At 42.8% G+C, this 24,929-nt stretch overlaps 1 protein-coding gene across 1 annotated transcript; it reads right to left on the bottom strand.

The window, feature by feature from the left end:
- Nucleotides 1-3,679: 3,679 nt before the first annotated feature.
- Nucleotides 3,680-24,844, bottom strand: hs2st1a (heparan sulfate 2-O-sulfotransferase 1a). Its single transcript, XM_046408371.1, has 8 exons — nucleotides 24,561-24,844; nucleotides 24,250-24,423; nucleotides 8,153-8,406; nucleotides 7,925-8,010; nucleotides 7,507-7,645; nucleotides 6,776-6,873; nucleotides 5,570-5,727; nucleotides 3,680-4,552 (listed from the first exon to the last, which is right to left on the bottom strand). The coding sequence occupies exons 2-8, from the start codon at nucleotides 24,371-24,373 to the stop codon at nucleotides 4,329-4,331; spliced, it is 1,083 nt and encodes a 360-aa protein (XP_046264327.1). The 5' UTR covers nucleotides 24,374-24,423; nucleotides 24,561-24,844; the 3' UTR covers nucleotides 3,680-4,328.
- Nucleotides 24,845-24,929: the final 85 nt, after the last annotated feature.

Raw genomic sequence — 24,929 nt, forward strand, 5'->3', positions numbered from 1 at the left:
CAACCATCTGACCTGAAATATATTTATGAATATGATTTGATTGTTACTTTGATGCATTAACAAATAAGAAGTAGCCTAATGGAAACCATATAAATTGAACAGGGTAAGAAGTACACAATACATGCCTCTGAAATGTAATGGAGTAGAAGTACTGAGTAGTATACAATAGAAATATTGTACTCAAATAAAGTATAATTATACCTACTTGTACTTGAATCAAAAGTGTACCTCAGGGAGATTGTTAACAATTTAATGTTGATCATCATACTATAATTCAAATCAAAAGGATCAAACAGATGCTGTACAAACTTGCTGACAGCCAAAGCTGCAATACAAGCAAAAACTGCTTTATATAAAATAAAAGTCATAGTTTACTTTTGAGTTGCCAAGCCAGATAAATCAGGAGGAGCTGCTATGGAGAAACCACAGGACAAACACTGAGCTCTTCTCCACTGGGGCCACTGCATGACATGTCACACCTCAGCGAGAAGACTTACTGCTGCATTACATAACCCACAGGGACACAGTTATCACAAGCCATATGTCTCAGAGACTGGGCACTCTCTGTACTGATGGCGTACTGTCACAGATATTTATTGGTGTGGACAACAACGCCGGTTTCTCATTCATAAACAGAGGATTGTCCACATAATAAAACTGGCAGAGGCCTTGTTGGGTAGACTTATGAATTATGTGTTCCTGTTAGGAAAGGTCTAGTCTTTGTTTCGGTCTCCACAGTGACGCTCTCCAGAGGCTTACCAAGGACAGGTGCTGCAGACAGGACGTGATGGTTTTGTCTTTCATATATGGATCAAGATGATCTGTTAGAAACGCCCACAACTTCAACCTGATGTGTACAGTGGTTGGTCTGGGAGGAGAAAAATGGAGATGATATGGTATAATGTTGTTTGTATGGTTAATTATTATCTGTGATTACCTGATTTAGCATGAACATGTCTTTGTTGTTCTGCCTTTCTCCAGCTGTTGCTGCCCTGGTTTTACAGTTCAATGAGCACTACACCGTGGGCATGTTATTACTGATGATAAACATGGTGATAAAACATGATTGATGAAGCACTGATTAACAGGATGATTACTGCGTTTTATTGCACAGGCAGGTATTGCCCCACAAGGTTTTAAAAATCAGAGAAATTGTAATGCATGATGTTCTTTCTTATTTTTTGGGGGGGGGTTATCGACGTTCTGCAGGCCTAGGGGTCTTGTTTGTCTTGATCCATCAGAATCTGTGACCTGACTGATGAAATATAATGAAAAAGTGCTGAATATTCATAGCTGAGGTGACAGAATTTTGTGTAACACCAGTTAGATGCTTCCTTCCTTCTTCCCCTTCTGGTTTCTTGTAAACCCACCACTGTACTGTAAGAATATTTGTAAGACCTCCTCCTGAAAATACCCTGCTTTGAATAATAATTCAAGTTCAACTGCATCTACTCCTTCAGTGGTGTTGAAAAATTCACAATCTATGAATATGTTAATTTTTATATTTTCAGAATTAGAAGAACTGTAGACAAGATGTCTCTAAGTCCTAATTTTGTGACTTCACAAAATCATGCTCTTAAGTACATGTCCGGAGGTGGATGTCAGAGGTGCTGGGCCACAAAAGCTTTGAGGGATTACCAGTTCATGACATCCTACCCTCACAGTTTAAATCTGAAACCTAATCACAAATATCAAAATGGTAGCCAAATATTGGGTAAACAATTTATTAAAGAGTATGAAGCTAACAAAACGTGTTAAGACGTGCAGTTTGGGGTGTTTAGATACAGCTTGCGGCCTCCTCTGATTTTTCTACAGCCTCATAAAAAGAGGGTTTAATGCTGAGCCCAACACCTAACTGAGGATCCAAAGACACCCTCCTTGTTTATCTGTAAAACTTATTTAAACTCACTGCAATCACAATATCCAATATTAAAAATATTCTAGGAGGGTATGGAAAGGATGGGAAAATGGACACACACACACACAGTCTCGTTTCCCTCACTTTTGGCAACATTACATAGACTTACATTCATTTCCTGGAGTCTTAATCACCACCTAATCATAACAATAAACATTACTTGTCTAATCCTAACCTCAGCCTCACCTTAAAGCAAGTCTTCACACTAATATTACATTGTAGGGACTTGTGTTTTGTCCCCATAAGTAAGGCAGGTCCTCACAATATAACGGTGTAAACAGTATTTTTTGTCCCCACAGCTACTGGAATACTCGTCCACACACACACAAACTGTCAGAGGCAGGAGCAGACCTGGCAGCTCTTTATCTCCCTCTGCAGGATACCAGACCTGAAATTACGCAGCTTTCATTCTGACAGTGGCTGCTTTATCTGTCTTTACCACTCCCTGCCCTGTTGTACCTGTTGATGATTATGATGCACAGGCATTTGTGTTAAGTTAAGGAGCACACATGGATCTTTGGTAGTTTTTTTCAAAATGTTGTGTATATTGTTTTGGCAGTCAAAAGATGAAAACAGCCATGGTGGCCATGTTGTTTTTATGTTCCATTATGACAAAGCTGCAACACAAGTAGAGCTGGGAGTAGAGAAGGCACCCAAACTACAGTATGTCCCCAGAAAAAAATCAGTAGTTATTCATCGGTATATTTAAATCCTTCAGGTATTGTGATGTGACAGTACATCCAGTAGAAAGATTCTGTGCAGCTCCTCCAGGTCAGCAGTCAGACATTAATTCAGTTGAGAGGGCAACATTATGTCACTTTAAACGTGTCCAAATGTTAGTTATCAATTCATGAAGGGCAGAGAAGAACTTTAACTGGCCAATAAAGGCGATTAAAACTGCAATAAACCCAAGCCTTTAAGAAAGCAAAAGAAGAAAAGGACAGAGGCAAATTAGCAAAGTTATTACAAACCTTGCCTCCATCTTTTTTTTTAAACAATAGAGATTTTGGAACATTTGTCCTCTATCTGAGCAGACTGACAGCACTTTCTCAATAGTTTGCAGCTGGTTAGCTTAGCATATAGACAAGAAACAAGGGATAACAGCTAGACTGGTTCTGTATTTCAAAGATTACAAAATTCAACTGACAGCACCTCTAAAGCTCATTAATTAACATGTTATATCTTGTTCATTTAATCTGTACAAAAAAGTTGCAGTGTTGAGGCGGGTTATGTGAAAGTGACAGAGTAGTGGTTTCCCACTGTTTACAGCCTCTATGCTAAGCTGAGCTAACAAACCAAGGACTGATGAGAGAGTGGTGCCGACCTTCTCATATAACTCTTGGCTAAAGAACGGATTAACTAATTTCTCTAAATGATGGAATATTCCTTTAAGTAGTATAGTCACATATTAGCAGACATCCAGGTGTGAATCTACAACGAAAAGAACATAAAAAAAAAAATGCAGGCGAATAAGTGAAATGATAGAGAAAGAAGTGTACAAACATGACAGAAACACAGTGTAACCTCAAAAGGATGTCAACAGTTTATAAATGGGATGATTTTATGCTGCAGCAAGAGACTGAAAAAGTAGTAAATATTTACAGCAGCAGCATTCACACCTTAATGTTTTCACACACTTGAATATTATCATGTGTAAATGCTTTCTTCATAACTGAGGAAAACCCCCTGGGAAAAGCTGCACATTACAAGTAATTCAATAAAACACATCAAGTATAGTATAAAACATACAGATTGCCCCAGTGAATAGTCCATGGTCACAGGATTTTTATTTCATAAAAACCTCAAAAGTTCTCATTCAAGTCCAATAATACAGCACAGTAGTCAGTTTCTTACATTTAAAAGTTCTTAAGTTAGTGGTGAGTGGTGAGGCATGGGGATGTTGTTTCACCGTGGAAAATGTCACCATCTTTATACAAAAGACAACCATAATAAAGAGTTAAAATACAATCAAACACAACCAAACAGTACAGAGCCAATGAAAATATTTTGTCTGAATCGGAGAACAGTGAGGCCAATCAGGAGTCAAGGTCTGACCAGCTGCGGGACAGTCTGTCTCCGGGCATGTGTCCTGGCAGAGGTCGTCTACACAGACGGCCTTTGAAATGGAAGTGACAGGGAGTGGAAGCCACGGGGGCTGCTGGGAACACGACCTACTGACGAAACATGAGCTCCTCGTCCAGTTGGCCGGCACTGACGTGAATAACAGAGCGGTCACCTCACTGGTCTGATCAATGCGTCAGAGGTTCGGCAGCTACACATTATGTTCTCAGTCACATGTACAAACCAGTCACTCAGTCCATTACTTCCACTTCTCTCTATTACCTCAGACTGCACATCTGAGCCTGTACCCCAGTGTCCTCCCCACATCCTTCTAAGAACATGTGTCTCTTTAGTTTTTGGGGTATATTTTTTCATAGAAGAAGTTTTGCGCCAGCAGGTAGAGCTCCCCGTCCTTTTCTCTGACAGCATGTGCCCTGACAAACTGGAACTGCTCCAGTGCAAACTCATAGAACTCATTCTCCATCTTCCAGATGGCAGACTGCTGCAGCTTGGCGATAGACTCCTTTGTGGGTGGCTTTTTCTCGCTGGTCTTTCTCAGGTGGGATTTCTTCCCTGTGATGAAGGGACGGGAGGATTAAAGGGGTCCAGTGTACATGCTCTCAATGAATCAGCATTTATATACATGTTTTTTTATTATGTCTAATGTTAATGTGGACAATACTACAGTTTTATTTTGCAGTAGTGGTTTATTTTATTTTTGTTGAAGTGGTTGTAGTTATTTATGGCTACTGCATTTTAAAAATTTGTTGGCACCACTTGTAGGCAATTTAAAACAAACTCCTCTTCACATGTCTTTATGACAAATATAAAGCTACAGCCAAAAAAAAACAATTAGCTTAGCTTAGCATAAAGGCTGGAAACATTTGTTCAATCCATATATAAACCAAAATGCAAAAACATTTTTGTGTAATTTGTTTGGCTGCACTTATAACCGGTTCCAACCTTGATGCTAAGCTAAGCTAACCCACTTCTGGCTTTATATTTAATTTACAGACATGAGAGCGTTATCAATTTTATCATCCAACTGGCAGCAACAAAGTGAATAAGCATATTTCTGAAAAGTCTAAAATGATTATTGTGGAAACATGGAGCAGCTGTCAGTCCTGTCTGATGCGTTCTGTAGTTCTCTTTAATTTAGCTTGTTTTTGAAAGGCAACCGAGAATGCATGACTTCTGAAAACAGAGACTCAGTCTTCAAATTCTTTAAATACAGAGCAGATTAACTTGAGTAATTGGGTTTCTCTGCTGATAGAAATATTTTCATATTTTCATCTACGTCAATGTCGAATTTCATTCTTTTGTGTGCTCCATTATTTATTCTGGCTCCACAAATTGTAACTAATCTGTAACTACATCAGCAAGAGTCACGAGTGCTTATTGATCACAATTCAATTCTCAGAGAAGCCATGCAATCTGCTAATATGCAACCACAGCACACGCATGCATGCGTGCGCACGCACACACACACACACACACACACACACACACACAAACACAAGCACACTCGCACTGCAGCGTGGGTGAGTCATTAAGTTGGTGAGAGAAACAAAAGGCAACAGCATATGGCACCTGTTTTGTACAGCTCAGTGGCTCCTTTGAAGAAACGTGGCAGTGCTGCCTCCAGCATCATGACAAAGTCCTCCAGCTCTTCTGTCACCCCGACCAGCATGTATTCATTTACCAGGTTGTATTTGGCCTGCTCCAGAGCCCACTGGCTACCCACGTTCCTGCAAATATTGATTGTATGTTGTTAATTTTCTTAATATTCTGCTGAAATAATGCCAGTTCTGCTGGATGTAAAATATCCAAATCATTTGCAAAGAACAGAAATAAAGAGCAGGAAGAAAGTGACAAAAGAGCAGCAGAGGAGAGCTAAAGGATGCAGAGACAGTGACAGGAAAAATGATGAAGTGAGATGTGAAGAGAGTCAGGAGGACCAGAGGACAGAGGAGAAAGGCAGGAAGGAGTGGGGAAGAAAATGAGGTCGGTGGCAGGTGTTGTCATGGTCAGGAAATTAGATAATAAAAGGAGGAACTAGACTGTTTAAACCTATAAAGTGACTTTTTGGCAGAGCCTCATTAAACACAACATTAGAAGACCGGCAGCACCTTTGACCTTTTGTCTTCAGTGTTTATTTAACATTTCCGAGGTGCTTTGCATTACTCTGATATAGTGCGTGCACCACTGTGAACCAAGTCCTAGAAAGTCAGACCTTCAGTCCCTGAACTGCCTTAGCGGGGTAGATGGTTAAATGACGTAGGGCAGAGTCAAGGAGAGATTAAGGAGGTTAAGAGAGAGAGACACTGATACACATCATCGTGCAGAGAGAACGGATCAAGGCCGAGACAGAGGGATATTGGAGACCTTGAGAAGATGAGCACAGTACAAGAAAAGGACTATAAGGTTTAATGTGGTGCATTATCAAACTATCCCTCCTGAGCCATCTGAACTGCCTGAGACAAGAAAAGGATAATGTAGATGATGTTCTGTGTTTTTGTTATTTGCAATAAATCCCACAGAAAAGACCAAATGCTTCGGCTATGCAGACTTATTAGTGGGATCAATTCTGTTTGGTCCTTTCATGGGATTTTCTCATGATACGAAAAACACAGATTATCACAAATAAACAGAAAGTTGAAATTAAAGATGAGCTAAATCAAGCTCTACCTCCTGTCATTTCTAATATCAATACAAAAGTACAAGAGAACCTAAAAAATCTTCGCTCTAAGCGGTGTTGTGTAAGCAGGATACATCATCAGGTGTTCGAGTACGCACCAGCATTCAGAGTAGTGACCACAGAAAAAGGGAATCTGGAGCCAGAGCTTCTCTGGGGCACAGTCTGAGCCGCCGGCTGATACGCATTCATCAAATGTCTGCAACACAAACACAAAGCATGAGTATTTCTGAAGAAAGCACTTGTCAGTTTAGTCAAATCTGTCTTAAAACAATAGTCAGTAGTACATATAAGAACATTAGAACAGATTTTGATTGCTGGAGTCGTTCCTTCTGGGCATTAAGCTTCATGCACTTCTAAAAATAAGAGAAGGGACAAAATCCAGCAATCCAACAACGTATCCCAATGTTTATCTGACTTCAGAAGTGAGTGTGTGTCCTCACACAGTCACAGTATTTTTTGCAAGACTTTTTTGTTGCTATTTCCCCCATTGCCTCATAACAAAAAAACTCTCCAGGGAAATACAACAACAGAATTTTATACCAAAAATTCTGTAACTTTGGAGGACACACACTTGATTTGGCTGACTGAAAGTTTAGCGCCTTATTATCTTTAAATAAATGTTCGACTTTGTTTTTGCACAGAACGATGAACCGAAAACTTTGTGCCCTATCACTTCCATTTAAAGTGCATTAAGAGAGGATCAGTTAATAGCATGAACAATAGGAGTGATTTTGTTTTGTTCTGGCCACCTGACTATTTTAAGTCTGGCTCAAAAGATTGTGAACCTGATACTTTAAATAAAAGAATGAGAGTATTCATGGATTTTAACCTTCTTGTCTCCTTGTTTCCTGCGTCTCAAGCCAGGCCGGTAGTCATCCCCGAAACGCAAAAAATAGTAATAGGACACCAGTCTTTCAATGGGGTCCCGGATCACATTTATGTAGATAGGCTTCCTCTTCACCCCAAACCTGAGACATGACAGTCATGGGATTGTAGTGCTCAACAGAATTGATGAATTGATGAATTATAAAGACATTCATAGCTAACAAGTTTAAGAGGTCAATAATGTGCTTTCTTCTTTATTCAGCCAAGTAATTTTGTGCTACATTGACATCATGAGCCTACACTGTGTAAGTGATGGTAAATGACCACAAGGTGGAGTCACCTGCACAAAACCACAACATGGTAAGTAAACTGTGAATAAACACGTCTGCCATTATGAGACAACTGCAGGACAACATATTTACTTGGTGAAGTCCAGGAAGGAGACGTGTCCATGGTAGAAAGCTGGCTTCATTTCCCTCCACTCAGTCACGTTCTTCACAAACCGCACCTTAAACAAAGAATGATTATTATTATTATTACAAAGGATGAAAATCTCATTGTTAAGTACACACAGTTTACCAAATAGCGAATACTGAGAAAACATGAAAGGAGGAATTAATTTTAAACTTGTTGTCAGCTGTTGCTCTGACCTGGTCCTGCATGGACATGACTGGGTTGTTCTTGGTGGTGTTGATGTGCAGGACGTGGTAGTGGTTCTTCCCACACAGGTCGTAGGCGATGTTGGTGAAGGAGGTGCTGGCTGTCTTGGGCACGCGGTTGTAGATGATGACAACGTCATCTTCGCTGTCGGACAGTGTCAAGGCCGATGAGTCCCTTTCCCGAATACCATCCTGTGTGTGCCGCTGCTCAATCTCTCGAACTTCATGTCTGGCGATGGCTCGCTCTGCGGTTTAGACAGTTAGACAGAGGTGAGTTCAGGACATACAGATAAGGATTTTGTGTTGGTTTAACACTGCAGAAACAAATAATGAAAAAATGTCCTTCAGCACGTTACTCATTATACAAACTCCAACCAGCTCCAAAGGTGCTGCTCTGCAGCTGAACCTGACCTTTGACCTCTCTGTGGAGCAGAATAAGTGAATAGAAAACTTCTTGTAAAAAGTGCCCGAAAGTATTACATAATATTAAATAATAAGGACATACAGCAAAAACATGAGCAATTAAACTTGTAGAAGTCACAAGGGCTTTCAAAGCAAAAACATGATCATTTCAAACTCCCAGATTTTTGCTTATATACCGGACAGTAACATGTTTCATAACTATGCTCAAACAGCACTTAGCTGATGTACATTTAATATCACTGCTACAACATTAGACTTAAATATAAAGCCAGTTAACATGAACCACCCATTGTCCTTGTCAGAGGTAGCATTGCTGTGAGCGAGGCTTAACCATAACCTTATTAAAATGGATTTCCATTTCATTTGAACACTCGTCTCACACATCTCCTTTGGAGAGCAGACAGTGGAAACTCCTCTCCCGCGTCACACCAAGGACCAAGAATAATGTCAAACAGGAATATTAGTTAATCATTTTGTGAGCAGCCTATTTCACGCTGCGGTATCACCTCTCTCGTTCTCTAATCAGATTCAGCTTTAATATCAACCCCGTACCTTTACTTTCACTTATTTAACTGCAGAGTGAAGTGTCTGTGTGCTGCCATTTTAGATTAAATAAATGTACTGTCATGGCCTAGTACATCTTCGCACGCTTCAGACAGACCTTAGATAGTGTCAAACGATTTATCTGACCTAGTTTCCTCATCCTCGGAAAAAAACATCACGTAACAGGAATGAAAAGGTGAAGAGCAAGAGGTGACAAGCTGAGGGTTAGAGGTTGGCTACAGTTACTTGATCGCTAGCTGGACATTTGCAGGTTATCAGTACACTATAAATGAGGAGGGCAGAGGTTTAGGGGGGGTGACTGGTATTTCAATCCAAACACTGCAGAAAAAGCCAGACCTCAGTGCCTCAGTGTGAATGGATTCAACACAAAGACGCCCAGGCCTTTGTTGCCCTCTGGCTTTTCTTGGTCTGAATTCGTCTCAGATTGACTGGTGTTGACAATGTCTCAGAGTGCTCTGCAGGAAGGATGGAGTGAGAAGAAGAAGGGTGTTTATGTGTATGTGTGTGTGTGTATGTGTGTGTGTGAGTGACGGGAGGCAGCACAACACTGGAGCACCTAATACCCGTGGGAGCACTCAGTGGAGCCAGCGGGCTCCTAAAGCCCTGCCTAAAGCCCTGCCTGGCTACTGAGACACTGTTACAGCCTGGACTGCCCTGGACCAGCTTTAGACACTGGCATCTGGCACCGGAGGCCAATTAACATGTCATCTGTGAATCTGGCGCACTGTCTTTCATCTGTGTGAACACACGTGGGCTAAGACACACACACACACACACACACACACACAGAAATCCTCTCACTGCCTCCTCTCTTACACCCTCCTGAGCAGCTGTTAATGTTCCACTCATCAAAGCTGGATCTGGTTACGGACGGAGCCGCACCTCTTCCACACGCTCACAACTGGTGTTATGGGCTGGTGGCAGGGAGACATGCCAGGTGGTTGTAATGGCTGAAGGCTGTCAGCAGCAGAACAACTGTAATGGAGACATTCATTCACGCATCCATCCAAAGCATGCATTATCCAACAACAACAGCAATAACAGTTGCTATGCTGGAACTTTATGGCTAGGGCTCAAATGTCCTTTTGGCATTATTTTTATAATGAAGTCAAAGGAGACAGAGAGACTAAGACATTCAAAAAAGAAGTCAGAACGCAACCTGTGACAATATAAGTTATAAATATTAGGATGCTTTAGTCTGATGCATAGTACCAGGCATGTGAAGAATTTACTTCACAGTCTTAAAAGCACCAATCAGGACTTGGCAGAACCTAAATCTGTTGTGTGGTTGCTTCAGTTGCCACATGACTGCCAATCAAATCTGATCAAACTACTCCCACATGGCCCTGATGAAGCAGATGAAGTTGAGTTTGTGAGTGTGAATAAATAATACTTAGAGTTTTTTCCTTTTCCCTTACCTTAAAGCTGCTCTGAATCAACATTTTAATTTCATCTATCAGCCAAATGTATACTGGGCTAAATGACATGGCTAACCCCAGCCAGCGGTCAACTACCCTCAGGTTAACTAGTGTTTATTTGGTGGCAACTGAGACGTTAACTGAATGAATACTTAATGTATAATGATGATACCAAATGTTCAGGGGCTTTAAAATGGTCAAACACACATGCAGCATTTCCTACCTCTAGCAGCTGGACCAGATTTTGAGATTTGTCCCCCACGGTACAGTACGGCGATAGGAACTGTGTTTGCCATTTTTTTCCACTTCTGTGAAAAAACAATAGCAATGTGGCTTTACAGGTGACACTGTCCTAATTTCACTGGAAAATCCACAGACCTCACTGTCAAGAGTTTTCACTGGAGCTACTTTCCATTGAAGAAATGCTCCAGTGAAAACAGTGAGCTCTGTGGATTTTCCAGAGTAGCGGGGATATTGTTCCTGAAAGCAATCTTGCTGTAGGGTATTTGAAATGTATTGTTTTAAAGTTGTGAGCGCCACAAATGAAATTCCACACATCTCCACTGTGCTGGCAGAAGACTCAGAGCAAGATGTCCCACAAACAAGAAGGACAAATAAGATGTAAGCTTCATGGCTGGATACCATTTAGAGATAAGGGAGAACTGAGTGACTTAGCACTACTCTCCTTAGCTGCAGACTTAATCTATGTTGTTGTCCATATTTCAAAATGCTTACATCTCCAGGGGCCAACAGGACAACAAGCATCATCATGTAAGCTTTCTTTATGCTTTGCTGTGGAACAAACACACACATTTAAGCTTCCGTGCAGCTCAAGCTTGCAAGGAAAACTGCTAATTTTTCTCTCTTTTCCCCCCCCCCCCTCAGAGGGAAGGATGGGGAGTGGGAAAAGGCTGGGTGCTACTGTGTCCCTAACTACAACGTCCTGAACTATTCGAAGAGGCCCAGAAACCACTTGTTATAGACATGGTGTTTTGTGGCAAACGTCCAACAACGAACAAGGGGGCGAAGCGGGCACAGAGAGTGCTTCTTGAGCTTTGTAGCAGACGCCCTATTCATTGCGAGACTGAATACACTTGGCACAAACCTCCATATCAGAGGGCGCCACACACACACATAAACTTAAGCTTAGCGCTCCCTTCTGAGGTCATTTAATTAGAGAACAAAAGCCTGAATTACTATGGCCACACAGCAGGCCTCCTTTCATTCCACATTTCCGTCAGTTTCCTCCCCTCAAGCCGTCCCTGTGCATTAAAAGCTAATTATGAACCGTGAAGTCAACACGGGTCTTAAACATTGTGACAACTACAAGCCTATTACTGTGAGTTTCATTCAAAATGAGAGACAGGACGAAGACAGAGCGCTGGTAGTTGAACATATTTACTGAAGCAATTTCGCGGCTGATTAGACGCAAGCATTTGAAATCATCATTCATATTCGCCGCCAGATCTGCAAAATGTGACAGGCCGTCATGTATTATTGCTATCACGTCAGATCTGATGGGATAATAAAAGTGGAGGAGAGAAGATGATCCTTTCTCCAAGCAGCTCATAAATCCATCATTGCAGCGATCCGCCAGTCGGAGTTCTCTCCCTCTGGCTGCTTCCCCTGAGAGGGTTAGCCCCTCGAACCGAAGCCTTGGGCTAGGTGGGTAATAGAGATTGGCTATCAGCGGCAGACTGAGGTGTACGGCTTGTATGGTTCTGCTCGGATGGCGCTGGATTGCAAAATCAATGGAGGATGACAGGGAGGAGATCTAGGTTGCTGCTGTATAAAAATTGAGTTAGTCGGCTGCTGCTGGTGCTGTTTCTATCTCTTCCCTCAGTTCAGATTTGGATGCACGCTGCTGTTTTGCACTGCCAGGTTTAGAGGGACAGTTATGTCACCACTGCAGCACTCACAAACATTTGAATAAAGTGTGCTCTTCCAAATTTCTAATTATTCTAATTCAGTCTACAAATCCGTTAAGCACAGAGTGGATTATCAGCGGAAACAGGAATAAAGTCAGGCTGACGGGGAGATTCAGGACGGGCAGAACAGAGCCAGAACCTGCATTACTATTGTTATTTAAGTTATGAAAAGGAATGGGAAGCGTGTAGTGTAGTGGTGTGAGAGGAAATCTGTTGTGCAGCCTTTCAGTGCTCCTGGCAGCTGCAGAGAACTGAAAAAGGAGATGGATAAAGGCGAGTGCTTTCATTAAGGGAATGTGAAGGTGTTCAGAACATTGAAAATGCCTTCAGAGCTATCAAACAGGCTCAGTACGACAGCATCAACAGAGACATACACATGATTCTTTTAAACTTCTGACTAGATACCAATACTTTTATGCTGCACACAGTTTTTCACACTGAAACTCATTTTAGAGAACAATAAGAACAAAGCACATTTGAACTGAAGTGCAATTTTATTTTTGTTTTTTGTGGGGTTTGGGGGGGGGTAAGCTGTAGCCGTTGCTGTAGCTGAGGCATTTTTCCTAGTGGCTTTGGTACACAAGTACGACATTGACACTGAATGAAGGGTCTCATTCACTTGTCTGTGCTCCACAGTACAGCTGGAGGAAAGGTGGGGGAGTTGAGGGAGAGAGGAACAGGCAAGGGAGACAAGAACAAGGATTGGGACACATGGAGACCGACCAAATTGGGGTCAGACAATCAATTGGCGATTGACAGTCATGGTTTACAACAGCCAGGTCAGGGCCAGATTCACCTGTTAGGGGGCCCTGGGGTAAAAGTTTGCTGTTGGGGTCCTATTGATCCCCCACCCCTGGTCCTCTGTGCACTGTGAATACATCCTTCCGCCTTCAAGTATCCATTAAATACAGTGTACACACACCTCTGTAAACCCTGTGTGCACTACCTGCCCGGCATTGCACGGCAGACAGACAAAGTAAGCAGCTAGTCGGTGAACAGAGGGGAGCATTTAAGAGCTAAAGAGCCACCTATTTCTCTTAGAGATTTAGAGTTTAGATTTAGACTTTATTGTCCCAGAGGGAGATTTGGTTTCACAGCCAGTTCAACATAGAAACAAACTTAGCAGCACGCAGATGAAGACGGCACACATGGTCTCAGTAAATGCATCCCAGCACACAAAACTGTCAGCAACGCAGTCTGTTCAACGCTGCAATGGCAGAGGGGACAACTCCTGCCGTGGCGATCTCTCCTGCATTTTAAAAGGTCCTGTGTCTCAGACCAGATGGCAGTAATGTGAAGTATTGATCGAGGGGATAATCACTGTCATTTGCTAGCGTAAGTGCGAGGCTTGCATTGGCTCTGTCAGAGTTTGGGTGTGGTAAGGCAGATGATTTTAGAGGCAGTATATTTGATGCTGCTGAGTTTTATTTTGTTGGAGATGGTCAACGAAGTGAGGAAGCAGGGGGAACAAAGAAATGGGGTGGATTATGCAGACTTGACTGGCTAAGTTGTTGGTAATGACAGCTGATGATAATACTGTGCCTACCAGTATCTACTTGACCTCATTGGCAAATTTTAGAAATGATGCTCAGCAATATATCAGAGCCAGGCTGTAACAGGAGCAACACAAAAGCTCCACTATTAAAATTCAAATCAACAAATGCACCCAGTGAGGTGAAGTAGTGAAAATAAAATGTGTGGCGACATTGCAGCTTCTCGTAAATAAGATGTTTCGTGACACCGTATTTCCTGTCCAAGACTTAACGCTGCTGCTTTGTGAGGCTTCATAAATACAGACTGAGGAGTTTTTCATTGTTATGACTTTCACGGCAGTTCTACTTTTACTAGACGGCACATAGGGGAGCAGGAAAGGTAAGGAAAACACAGGGAGGAAAGCGTGCTGTTAAGGTCATGAGTCGGATTTCCACCCACATCGACAGGTGCACAGGCGGGGTATGTCGTCCTCTGGAGAAATGTTCCTGCTGCTAATTCAGCACTAACAATCCATGTAAAGGTCATGTGTCCTAAAAAGCCTGGAAATTACTTTTGTCCCCCCCCCTGACAAAGTAGCACATTGAAAACAAGCATGTTTTTGTCAGAGCATGTAGACAAAGCATTCCTCAGATATGGAGAAGACACAAATCTCGTCCTTGTCAACACTGACAGGCAACCCTGTGCAGACACTTAAAGTGGTTAAGTGGTTTGGGGTCTGCGTCTTGAGACCATAATTACCCCATTGAGTGTCATTGAGGGGAAAGATGGTAACTTCAAGAACGACCTCTTTTTTTTGAGAGCAGACTCAAAAAGATTTAGGCTTCAGCTGAGAATGGGGTGTATTTTTTGTTTTTTGCTGCTCTTTGGAGTTCATGAACTACAGATGAAACACAAGCCGTTCGACTAAACACAAGGGTGCACTGAATGAGATCCTGCCACATGTGGCCCATCTATAATTAATGTCTAAATGCAAGCCATGTCTCTACACTAATGATAACAATCCGGTATAGATGGAGATGGTTATCATCGCAGTTCAACCTGCTACTTTCTCCTCCAATTTGTCTCTTGTGCGATCGAAGCCTGTAGTCCTGTCTGACAGGTGAGCCAATACTGTCTGGGAAAACAGAAACAGAGTAAAGGAGCCACATTCTGTCTGCTTCATCAGAAACAGCCAGTCAGATGAGATTATGGAGCAATTTACACAGATGGCAGATCCCATCATTCCCCTGTCTTGTTAAGTAAAGGCGGGTCTGACAAGTTGTGGGGGAGGGGGGTGGCGGATTGATTGGAACAGATCTCATTTTGGCACAGATTGTCAATGACTAAGCACTGGGAATTAGCCGTCATTTTCAGAGGCATTTGTGCTTCAGAGGAAGGCGACAATATCTGGGTAACTCTGGTCAAGAGAAGAGCTATAAGATGTATTTGTCAGAGGAAATGAAACCACAGCGGGAATGTCTCTGTCGCTGCTAAAATGTTTCAGCCACAGCCTCAAACACCGCAGTCAAATCTGTGAGTGTGTAAAGTGGGAGAAATTTAAAATGCACAAATGACACAAGCTGAATGCAGATGCAGAGTCACACTGAAATACAACTCTCAGTGTTGCTCAGAGCCCTCATATCCTAATTCAACAACAAACACTGTTTGCATAACAGCCCAGATTTGGTTGTAAGCTACAACCCAGATATCTGATGTTCCCTTTGCCTTGCAGTCTCTCAGCTCTGTAACAGATAATTAATAATGCATATATAGGAGTCCAGGGAAAACTCCACACTCTATTAGACAGAGCAGACGACAGCTATTCATAGGTTTAATGATGAGTGGGAGGGACAGGTGAACACCACAGAGAATCTGTCCCTCACAGAAACGTGCTACAGAGTGAGAGCAGCCTTAAACAGAACTTCTCTGTAACGAGACCAGTTCAACTTGTTATCACTTTATCTCTGCGGGCTTATCTGTGTGCCTTTCATCTCTTTGCTTCTCTGCTTCTCCTCATTATATTTAGCATGTACACACCATTCACCCAGTGAGGATGTTGCACTGTATTCACCATCAGAGGATCACTGTGACGCAATGAACAGGCCCCACTTTTACTCTCTGGATATTGATTTGGATGCCTAAACTAAAGCATTTTGGTTGACACCGAATGCTGATTGGCTACCAGTGCTCCTTTTTCCTCTCAACTTAAAATCAACTTAAACATCACTATGGGGAACAGAATTGGATCAGTCCTCTCTGTGCGGAAGGTCACAGGAGGCTGTAAGAACACACCACCTTGATTTACTTAGTAAAATCTCTATCAACATCCATCTGCCATAATCCAGAGGAGAGAAGCTCTAAAATCAGAAAAATATGTTGAATATAATTCATCTACATCACACTCACAGCGGCATTAAAGAGACTGCAGTTTGATTACAGGGGCTGGGAAGTGCCGTTTGGGGCTGAAGACTACAAGTTTGAAAATACTAACAATTTTTGACAGTGAAAGCCAAAAGAATCTTTGGAGCTTTTCATTTATTTTCCTCTTTTTGGAAAAATAAATCCCTTTCAATTCATATTCTGTTTTACAGATGAGAAAGTGAACTTTGTCACCATCAATCAAAGCAGCAAAGCTCTGTGTTCATGAGAAAATAATTTTCGGTGTCTATACGACTATACATAATTATACAATAATCATGCATGCTTTTCTATGTATTCTATGCTCTCCACTCCCATTATGCTGTATTTGTTATGTTAATATGAATGTATGTAAATATATAGCATTCAGTCAGTGTAAGTTACCAGGATCTCTTGGAAATTGTGGCAGGCATTTGTACTATTTTCTGACATTTAATGGGCCAAAAGATAGATGGATTAATCTGAAAAGCAATTGGCGAACTAATAAATGGTGACAGTAATTGCTAGTCACCCAAAGAAGTGAAGACATTAATACGGCGACATTATTTTAATGCTTGACTAAATTTTAATTTTAATTGTTCTTGAAGATTTAGATTTTTTTAACAACAGTGACAAAGAGGTGGCAATTACAGTTGATCAATCATGTCTGGCCAATTCGTCATCTGTTCAATATGGCAGATCAGGGACAATAATAATCCAGTCTACTGGGGTCACGCATCATTGATATTAGGCAGAGACAGGACAGAACAGATAGATAGATACAGAGACTGGTCTAACAAACAAACGGTTAATCAATCAACCATGTGTGTCACATTACTGACTGAGTGCAAGTCGATGTGCGAGAGAGAAAGAGATGCACACACACATAAATCTACTGATCCTCACCCAGCGGGGGGCAGTCTGAGTGCTGCAGCTGAATATTTAGCTACACAGATACTTCTCTCTCACACACACACACACACACACACACATCACAGCTGTTTGCCGTGCACTTATTTGTATTCTGTCTGATGAACTTCAAGTTGAATTTTGTGCGATTTGGCAATGCTGCTCACGCCGTTCGGCACACTGGGGAGAGGGAAACAGACGCATGTAAATTGATAACAGATAGAATGATAGAAAAAGAGGCAAAGGCAGGGAGAAAAGAGGTGGAGTGGAGATTGTAGTAACACTTCCTGAACAGTTAGTCCCTGGTGACGCCTGGTCCTGGACATATTACAGGAGACAGAAGATAAAAAGCAGCTGTAAGCCAACTCTACAACTAATAGGAGCAAAGTTGAGCCAGGGGCTGAGGAAGAAGAAGAGCAGCGCTACTCAAACACCTTCCTTCCTCCTTTATCCCTACGTTCTCTGACGAAATTGCTTGTAAAAATGCTGCAGGCATCTTTTTTCCTTTTTTTTTTATCCTCCACAGGGGCTTATGATTTTCACAAGCCGCGGCTTTAAATATTTCTGTGTCGCAATGAAAATTAAATCATCTTTTTCATTCCACCTCCCCCCTTCCTCCATCCACACTCCCTCCTCCTCCTCCTTTGATAGCACCTTATTTCTGAAGCCAGCGGCGGACATTCTCTTTTCAGGCTCTCATCCAATGGGGTTGGTAAAACACAAGAGGGATTTGAATACCACAAAGGAGACTCGGCACGCAAATAAAGAAGTTGTTTACAACTATTGATCCAGAAGGAGCTGAGAGTACTGCCATTGTAAGTTATAATCATGACAGAGGTTTATTAGCTGCTCCCCATTTCCGCTGTCAGACGAGGAGCTGAATGTCGTCGGAGAGAAAAAGAAACCATGCTAACTCTGCAGAGGCCAGGAGTCACGTGTCTAAAAACCACAGCCTCCATCATGTGTCAAAAGCCTACAGGCTCTAACTATGCACAGCAAGCTGTCGGGGTCTAAAATTGATCTTGTAGCTTTTATCGTCATTAAAACGTGTGAGTGAAAAAACTGAAGGAAAAGTCACATCAGCACTCAGGATCAGTGTTCACTCTGAGCGTCTGTGCAGGGACGGCTTGCTGACCCACCTCTGATTTATCACTTCAACTAAATAATATCTCATCAGCCATCAGTCAGAGCTCCACTTGCCCCCGTGAGTTCAGTCAATATAATCTGGCCTGCAGTGGTGCCATGCGATCTTTGAAGCGCATTTCTTCCAGCTGAGTACGCTGACATCTTTCCCCACTAGTGACACAGGGAAAAAATGAAGATGGAGGGGAGATGGCGAGGAGGAGCAAGTGCATGCGTGTGTTTTTGTGTGAAGAGGTGGGGAGGGAATATTTGGGGTGGTGGGAAAGAGAGTGATGGGTGTTACTGGGAGTGAGGTGTTCTTCTAGAATGGCGTCCAATTACATCCGTAGTGTGAAACCGTCCATAACACCCTGATTAGCCTGTCTGTCATCCTGCTACAGCTGCAAACGCCACACCACTTTGCAGGAACACATTCCCTGTCAGGCAAAATGTGTGCTAGGGGTAGTAAATCCTCTGCCCTAATCAAAGCCTGCTTTCAACACTACAGCAAAAGCCCAGTATGACCATTAGCGCTCCTCCTCCCCACCTCATGCAACAAATCTATCCCCAACACCTACGCCCATCTCTGCTGTGGGCTCCTCTCCATTAGCCGCTCAAATGGCATGTTTCATAGCAGGCAGATCGTAGCGATAGATGTGACTGGCTGCTTACGGTAGCAGATGCCAACATGCAGAGTGAAAGCAAATGACTGACGCACCCTTTATACCCTTCGGGGAAGCTAAAAACAGAGATGTGGGGTGTCAGGGAGAGTTGGAAGGAAATATGAGTGCCACGTCTGCAGAAAGGACAGGGAGGTTACACATTTAGGAGAGTGAGGTTTGCAGTTGAGTTGTGGAAAAGACACGGGGTTGGGTCTATCTGAGTGCTACCAATGTGTCACCAATTAGCTTCAAAAGGAAGCCACCATTCGGTGTAACAGCCCTTTGAGTGAGTCACCGACATCAGGCGACACACACTTGACAAATGTGCAGGACCGAAGGGCACCAGTTAGACGGAAAATTTCAAACGCAACTGCAGTTCAAAGTCTCATCAGCAACAGGGAGAGTGATGTGCAGCAGGAGGTCTGAGCAGCAGGGTAGCTCAAAGGTATAAAGTCGTCCAATCAAAGTCCATGCAGTGTGCTCATGAGGATGGACTAGCAATGCCTGACCAAAGTCCTTTCAAGAGCAAATTCCTGACCAGATTCCCAGGTCCCTCCGCGGCGGAGTACGAGGGTGGGCTCGAGTCTGCGAGTGCCTGGCATGACAATCAAAGCGAAATTCAAACGAAAGCCTGGGAGCGACAAATGAATGCTTAAAAGTCTTGCGTCAGGCTCTGCGAACACTTTGACAATGAGTGCATGCATCCCCTTCCTTCTGCATTCTACAGCATCTCTCTTCTCTCTCAGAGCTCATCACAGAGCCTCTTGTGTCTGGAACAAAATATCACCACGCAACAGATGGAAATTGAATTCCTTTAATCAGGCTGAATAATGACGGGCCAATAAAAGGCGGTGATGTGTGTGTGTGTGTGTGGGGGGGGGGGTCTCTGAATGTCTGTCCAGCTAGGTGACACGCAGTCCTCACACGGCCTGCAGGGCTCAGAGGTGAAGAGGTCGCTTGCTCCAGTTACGAGGGCCATGAGGTGACAGTTTTATAAGCAACATTTCTATTTACGCATCTCTCAGTATACCACAGATGCCCTCTTGAATTAACCTCCCACCTATGGCTGCAAGTTCTGTTACTGGCTGATTTTCTAAGAATCAAAAATAGTACAGAAGCTGTGGAAAAGCTGCTAAAATAAGTGTGTTCACGGATATTCTCTCTGAGGAAATAAGTTCTGCACGGCTTGAATCTAAAAAAGCAGGTAGCGAGGGCAGATGTTATACAAATACTGACGCACTCAGCTGTTTAACGAACGTACTTTCAGCCAGAAAAGACGGAAATCACTCAAAACAAATGCTGTTTCAGAACTCCAGAATAAAAAAAACCCCTCCCATTCCCATAATACCCCACACTGGTGTTCTGCGTCGTTTTCATGGTCTAGAATTCATCACTGGGGCAGCACTACACTTAATAATCTGTGCCACATAAATCTGCACATAGAAAAGATTCAAAGAGAAAATTATAACATTAATTGCAACATCTGAATTAGTTTCAAACATCAATCATAAGTCATAAATAATAAGTCAGCCAGAACAAATTATTCATTTAATTTGACAAAACAGTCCTTTTCAGTGGTTTTCAAGAACCAGAAAACCTTTCTGGTCGTGGACTTTAAGGTATTGTTTAAAAAGTACAGGCTTGGGAAAAGTCATCTTCACTTTCAACCAACTTAATTATCTCATCTTTTCATCTAATCACCATTGAATTTCAAGCACTTATCAGCTGTCTGACATCAGTGAGACATTACACAGGACTGTCAGTAGTGTGAAATTCTTCAAGGTGAAATTGCCTGAAATAAGAGGGAACTACTGGCAATACTGACAGGGAAAGTGGCCTTGAATCCCCCGTTCGTAGCTCTTTATAAAAGAATCTCTATTTTCATTCTTCTAGCCATCCATCCCTGTGCAGTCAGCCTGCGTTACTGTTGACCCAGCCGGCAGCAGTGCCGGTGAGCAGCCGGAGAGAAATACTGTCAGAATAATGGATTAGGCCCACAGCAGGACACACAGCTGCATCGCAGCGTGATTGTAATGCAGGAGACTTCTCAGTGAAACCTTGGGATGACGATTAGCTTGGAAGCAAATCACAGCTTGTCTGCCCTGCGGGGGGTGTCTAATAGGGGAAATGATTCAAAATGCGTGCCAGGCGATGGGATCCCACGCTGTGAGGAGAGGGCGCTGGTCATTCCAACCTGCATCAAGTTAATTGTGAATGTGTGAAAACATGATACAGGAAGGTGACATATAGAGCTTCTCCTATTTCCTCCTCATGTTTATCATATAAGAGTCATTCATGGAGATCTCATTTGGGTTTGCACACCACCTGTCCTTGCCGTGGTTATTACACAGGTTTTGTTTTTTTTTTTTTACTGTTGCACAGATGGACCTGCAGCGGGCGTACCTGGCTATGTGACCGGCCCCATGACCGTCTGTCAGCATCGTGCCTGTGAAAGCCTCAGTCACAACTATTTGGCCATGCAGCACATAATTCAGAGCTCCAGTATACAGACGTCTGCTCAGTCCAGTCATCCATCAGAGCGCTTTTTGCCAAGTCAACAGATTCTCGTGGTGGTGGGCAGTCAGGGAAAAGGCCTCTCAGGTTCTGTTTCAGCATCGGGAGTGTATTTGTGTGTGGGGGGCCCAGGAGAGTTTGGATTTTCACCGGGTGTAAAGTAGAACCCTTTACAGCAGCAGTAAACCACGTCACAGGCCAACATAGCCATCTCTCCCCACAGGAAGCCTGATTGTTCCACCATGTGAAAACTCAGCCAGGACACTTCATTCAATTAAGATGACTGTTAACTGTTTTATTCACAGTCTGGTCTGGAATCTTCCCAACACACTCCTCTTCGACTCATGTGACAAAGTCTGTCTGTTACTCGCCTACTAAAAAGCCTCAGAATCTGTGATTTGAAATGACTGCTTTCATAGCTGATTAACTTGCTGTCTATCTACACAACATCAGAAAATCATGAAAATTGATTTCCCAACAATTTCGCAAATGACAAACTGACTTAGAGTCCAAAACCCAAAGGTTTTCAGTTTACCAACCTGTAAAACAAAGAAAAGCAGCAAACAGTCACATCCTAAGGAGCTTGAACAAGTGAACTGTAATGTGTGCTTGAAAAAAAGGCTGAGACAATTTTCCTATAATTAACGAACCGTTTCAGCTCCAGCCCCAGTAAAGGGGAGCCACATCAACTATCTAAGGCCCTGACGAGGGCTGAAACGTTGCTATGTGATGAATCGATTACTCATTTATGCTATTTATCAAACAAAAATGTCAAAAAGCTGAAAAGATAAATCGACTGACAGAAAATGAATCTGTAACAATTTAATCACAAACACTGTTATTTATCTGTTTGTTATCACTGCAAATTTTAATCAAGGCAGAAGCTGATAACTACTTTCACTTTTGATTAATCTGAGCAATTTTTTTGATTGATGGATTAAATGTTTGGTCCACAGATCATCCGAAAATAGTAAAACAGAACATTTGCCATGAGAATTCCCTCGAAGCCAATCTGATGTCATTAAAAGTTCATATTTCATATGCAAGTCTACGATTAACAGATTACTGTTAATTAAAAACGACTAATTCCCACACAAGCGTTTTCACTTATTTTTGGCTAATCAGACCTTGTCTCATAATGTGGGTCAGGTTCAGACTATGTTTGTCTTCACTATGGTGACCTTGTGTTTCTTATCATAGGTCCGACCAAATTCTCCCCGAGGGAAGGTCTCATCGTCCAGCTGTGTGAGCAGTAGTTAAATGTAATGGACCTTTTTCCACAGCACACATTTTGACTTGTCATAGCAGGAGAGCCCAGGTGTTTCTAATAACATTAACTACGTCTCTGTTCTGTTAAGTGTTCCTGTAAGCCATTTTTGAATATTAGGACCCTGGAATTGCCTCACTGAAATGGAATTCACTGCAGCAACATTGTTAATGTTATTAATCACACCTGTGCTTCTCCTGCTATAATATGTCAAAATGGCTGCAGTGAAAGGGTCTGTTGGCTGCCAGGCTCCCACTCATATGATACAAGACGAGGTGTGTGGAACCCCTGAGGTACACCGTCTATACCCTGTGGTTGTCTGCACCGCTCTACTGTTCCTTAAAAAACAAAATCCCCACAGTGGAGGCACCACAGAGATAATCCTGCAATGTCCCAGATCTTTATTGAGACGAAGCCCCTGATGGCAGCTACCAATGAGATATGAATGCAGCGCCGGTCACGTTTCAATCAGTAAAGGGTTGGGAGAGGATTTGCAGCAGGGTGGCGTCCCCATTCATACAGAACATTACTAAAACTTACTTTGAGCAAACACATGTTTTCTATTGTTACTGAGAACACTGCAATAAACTGTGCATTCATCACTGACCATCGCACCTTCCAGTCTCAACCCAGAACCACCAGTCTGTAGGTCCAATATCACATGCCCAGATTTCCAAATTAGCTGTTGGTTTGTCATCTCATTTGGAAAAAAAAGAAAGTCTTTTTATCAGTTCATCAATTGACTTAAATTTAGTCTGCAGCCATTTGGATGATCAGTTAATCAATATTGCCTGACATTCTCGAGGTCCAGCTTCTCAAATGTGAGAATTAGCCTCGTTTTTCTCTTTTTCCCATCACTGTAAGCTGAATATCTTTGGGTTTCTGTCCAAACGAAGACAAAGACATCACCTTGGGCTTTGAGAAACCATGATGAGCAATTTCCAATTCTTTCTGACACTGCATAGACCAAACCTTTAATCACTTAATCTAGAAATTAGATGCCAGGTTAATCAATAATAAAGCTCTTAAGTATATACACACACACACAGGCACTCACTCATTGGATCACAGGCTGAGAACAGCAGCACCTCCACAATCTCACACTGCACTGCACACATTAGGAATAAAGGGAGACATTATCTGTAATTTTCTACAAATACTCAGAATAGTTTGGGCTCACAGTCAGGCAAAGTTCAGCTTCCAGATTCACATGTCATGACTGTGTGCCATTGTCTGATGAAGCATGTGTGCTGAAGTGCTGCACATCTCTGCACACTGCCTCTTATTGACTACAATGCACAACAACGGAGTTACACAGATTTGCACTGAGCCAAGAGATAGACCTCACACACGGCCTGCGTTGGTCCTGGTGTGAAACGGATGGGGTCGGGCTGCAGTCCCTTAAACTTACCGAGCTTTCCCCGGGACTCCTCCAGCTTCTGGATCTGGTTCTCCAGGAAGAACATGGCCACTGCGAACGCCAGCAGCGCCAGAAGCTGCAACTTGGGCGGCATCATGACTCTAAGCAGCCCCATCAAATCATCCAGAGAGGGATATGGTCAGTCCATGCTCAGAGGAGGAGACACTGAAAACACACACACACACACACAGCGACGGCGGTGATCACAAAGCGGCTGAGTGTATGTGCATGGCCCTCTCTCCCTCTGTGTGTGTCTCTCTCTCTGTGTGTGAATATCTCCTACTGTTAGATGCTATGGTTACCTAAAATGCGACGTGTTCATGGTCGGCTTGGTTACTTCATCAAGTCAATTCCCTATAGCATAAGCGCGCAAAGCCCTACAGACTCCTCCAGAGTGTATATTTGTCCCTCCTGGATGTAGGAGCGGTAGAACCTGCCGCTGTCGTCTGCGTTCCCCATGTAACGCTAGCGCTGTCCTGTCCCAAGCAGTGTGTTCACCTCCGCACCACGGACAGACTATTATTACCACCCAAGCAATTGGATGTACCAACAGTCCACCATGCAGCTGAGGGTTTCTATTCGTCGACAATCACCGTCTGTTCAAACCGGATTGGACAATTTTCACAAACTGACCTGAAATCTGACAGCAGGTGTCGCAGTTCTTTTTAAAC

Source organism: Scatophagus argus, chromosome 13, assembly GCF_020382885.2.
Source record: "Scatophagus argus isolate fScaArg1 chromosome 13, fScaArg1.pri, whole genome shotgun sequence".
Lineage (NCBI taxonomy): Eukaryota > Metazoa > Chordata > Actinopteri > Scatophagidae > Scatophagus > Scatophagus argus.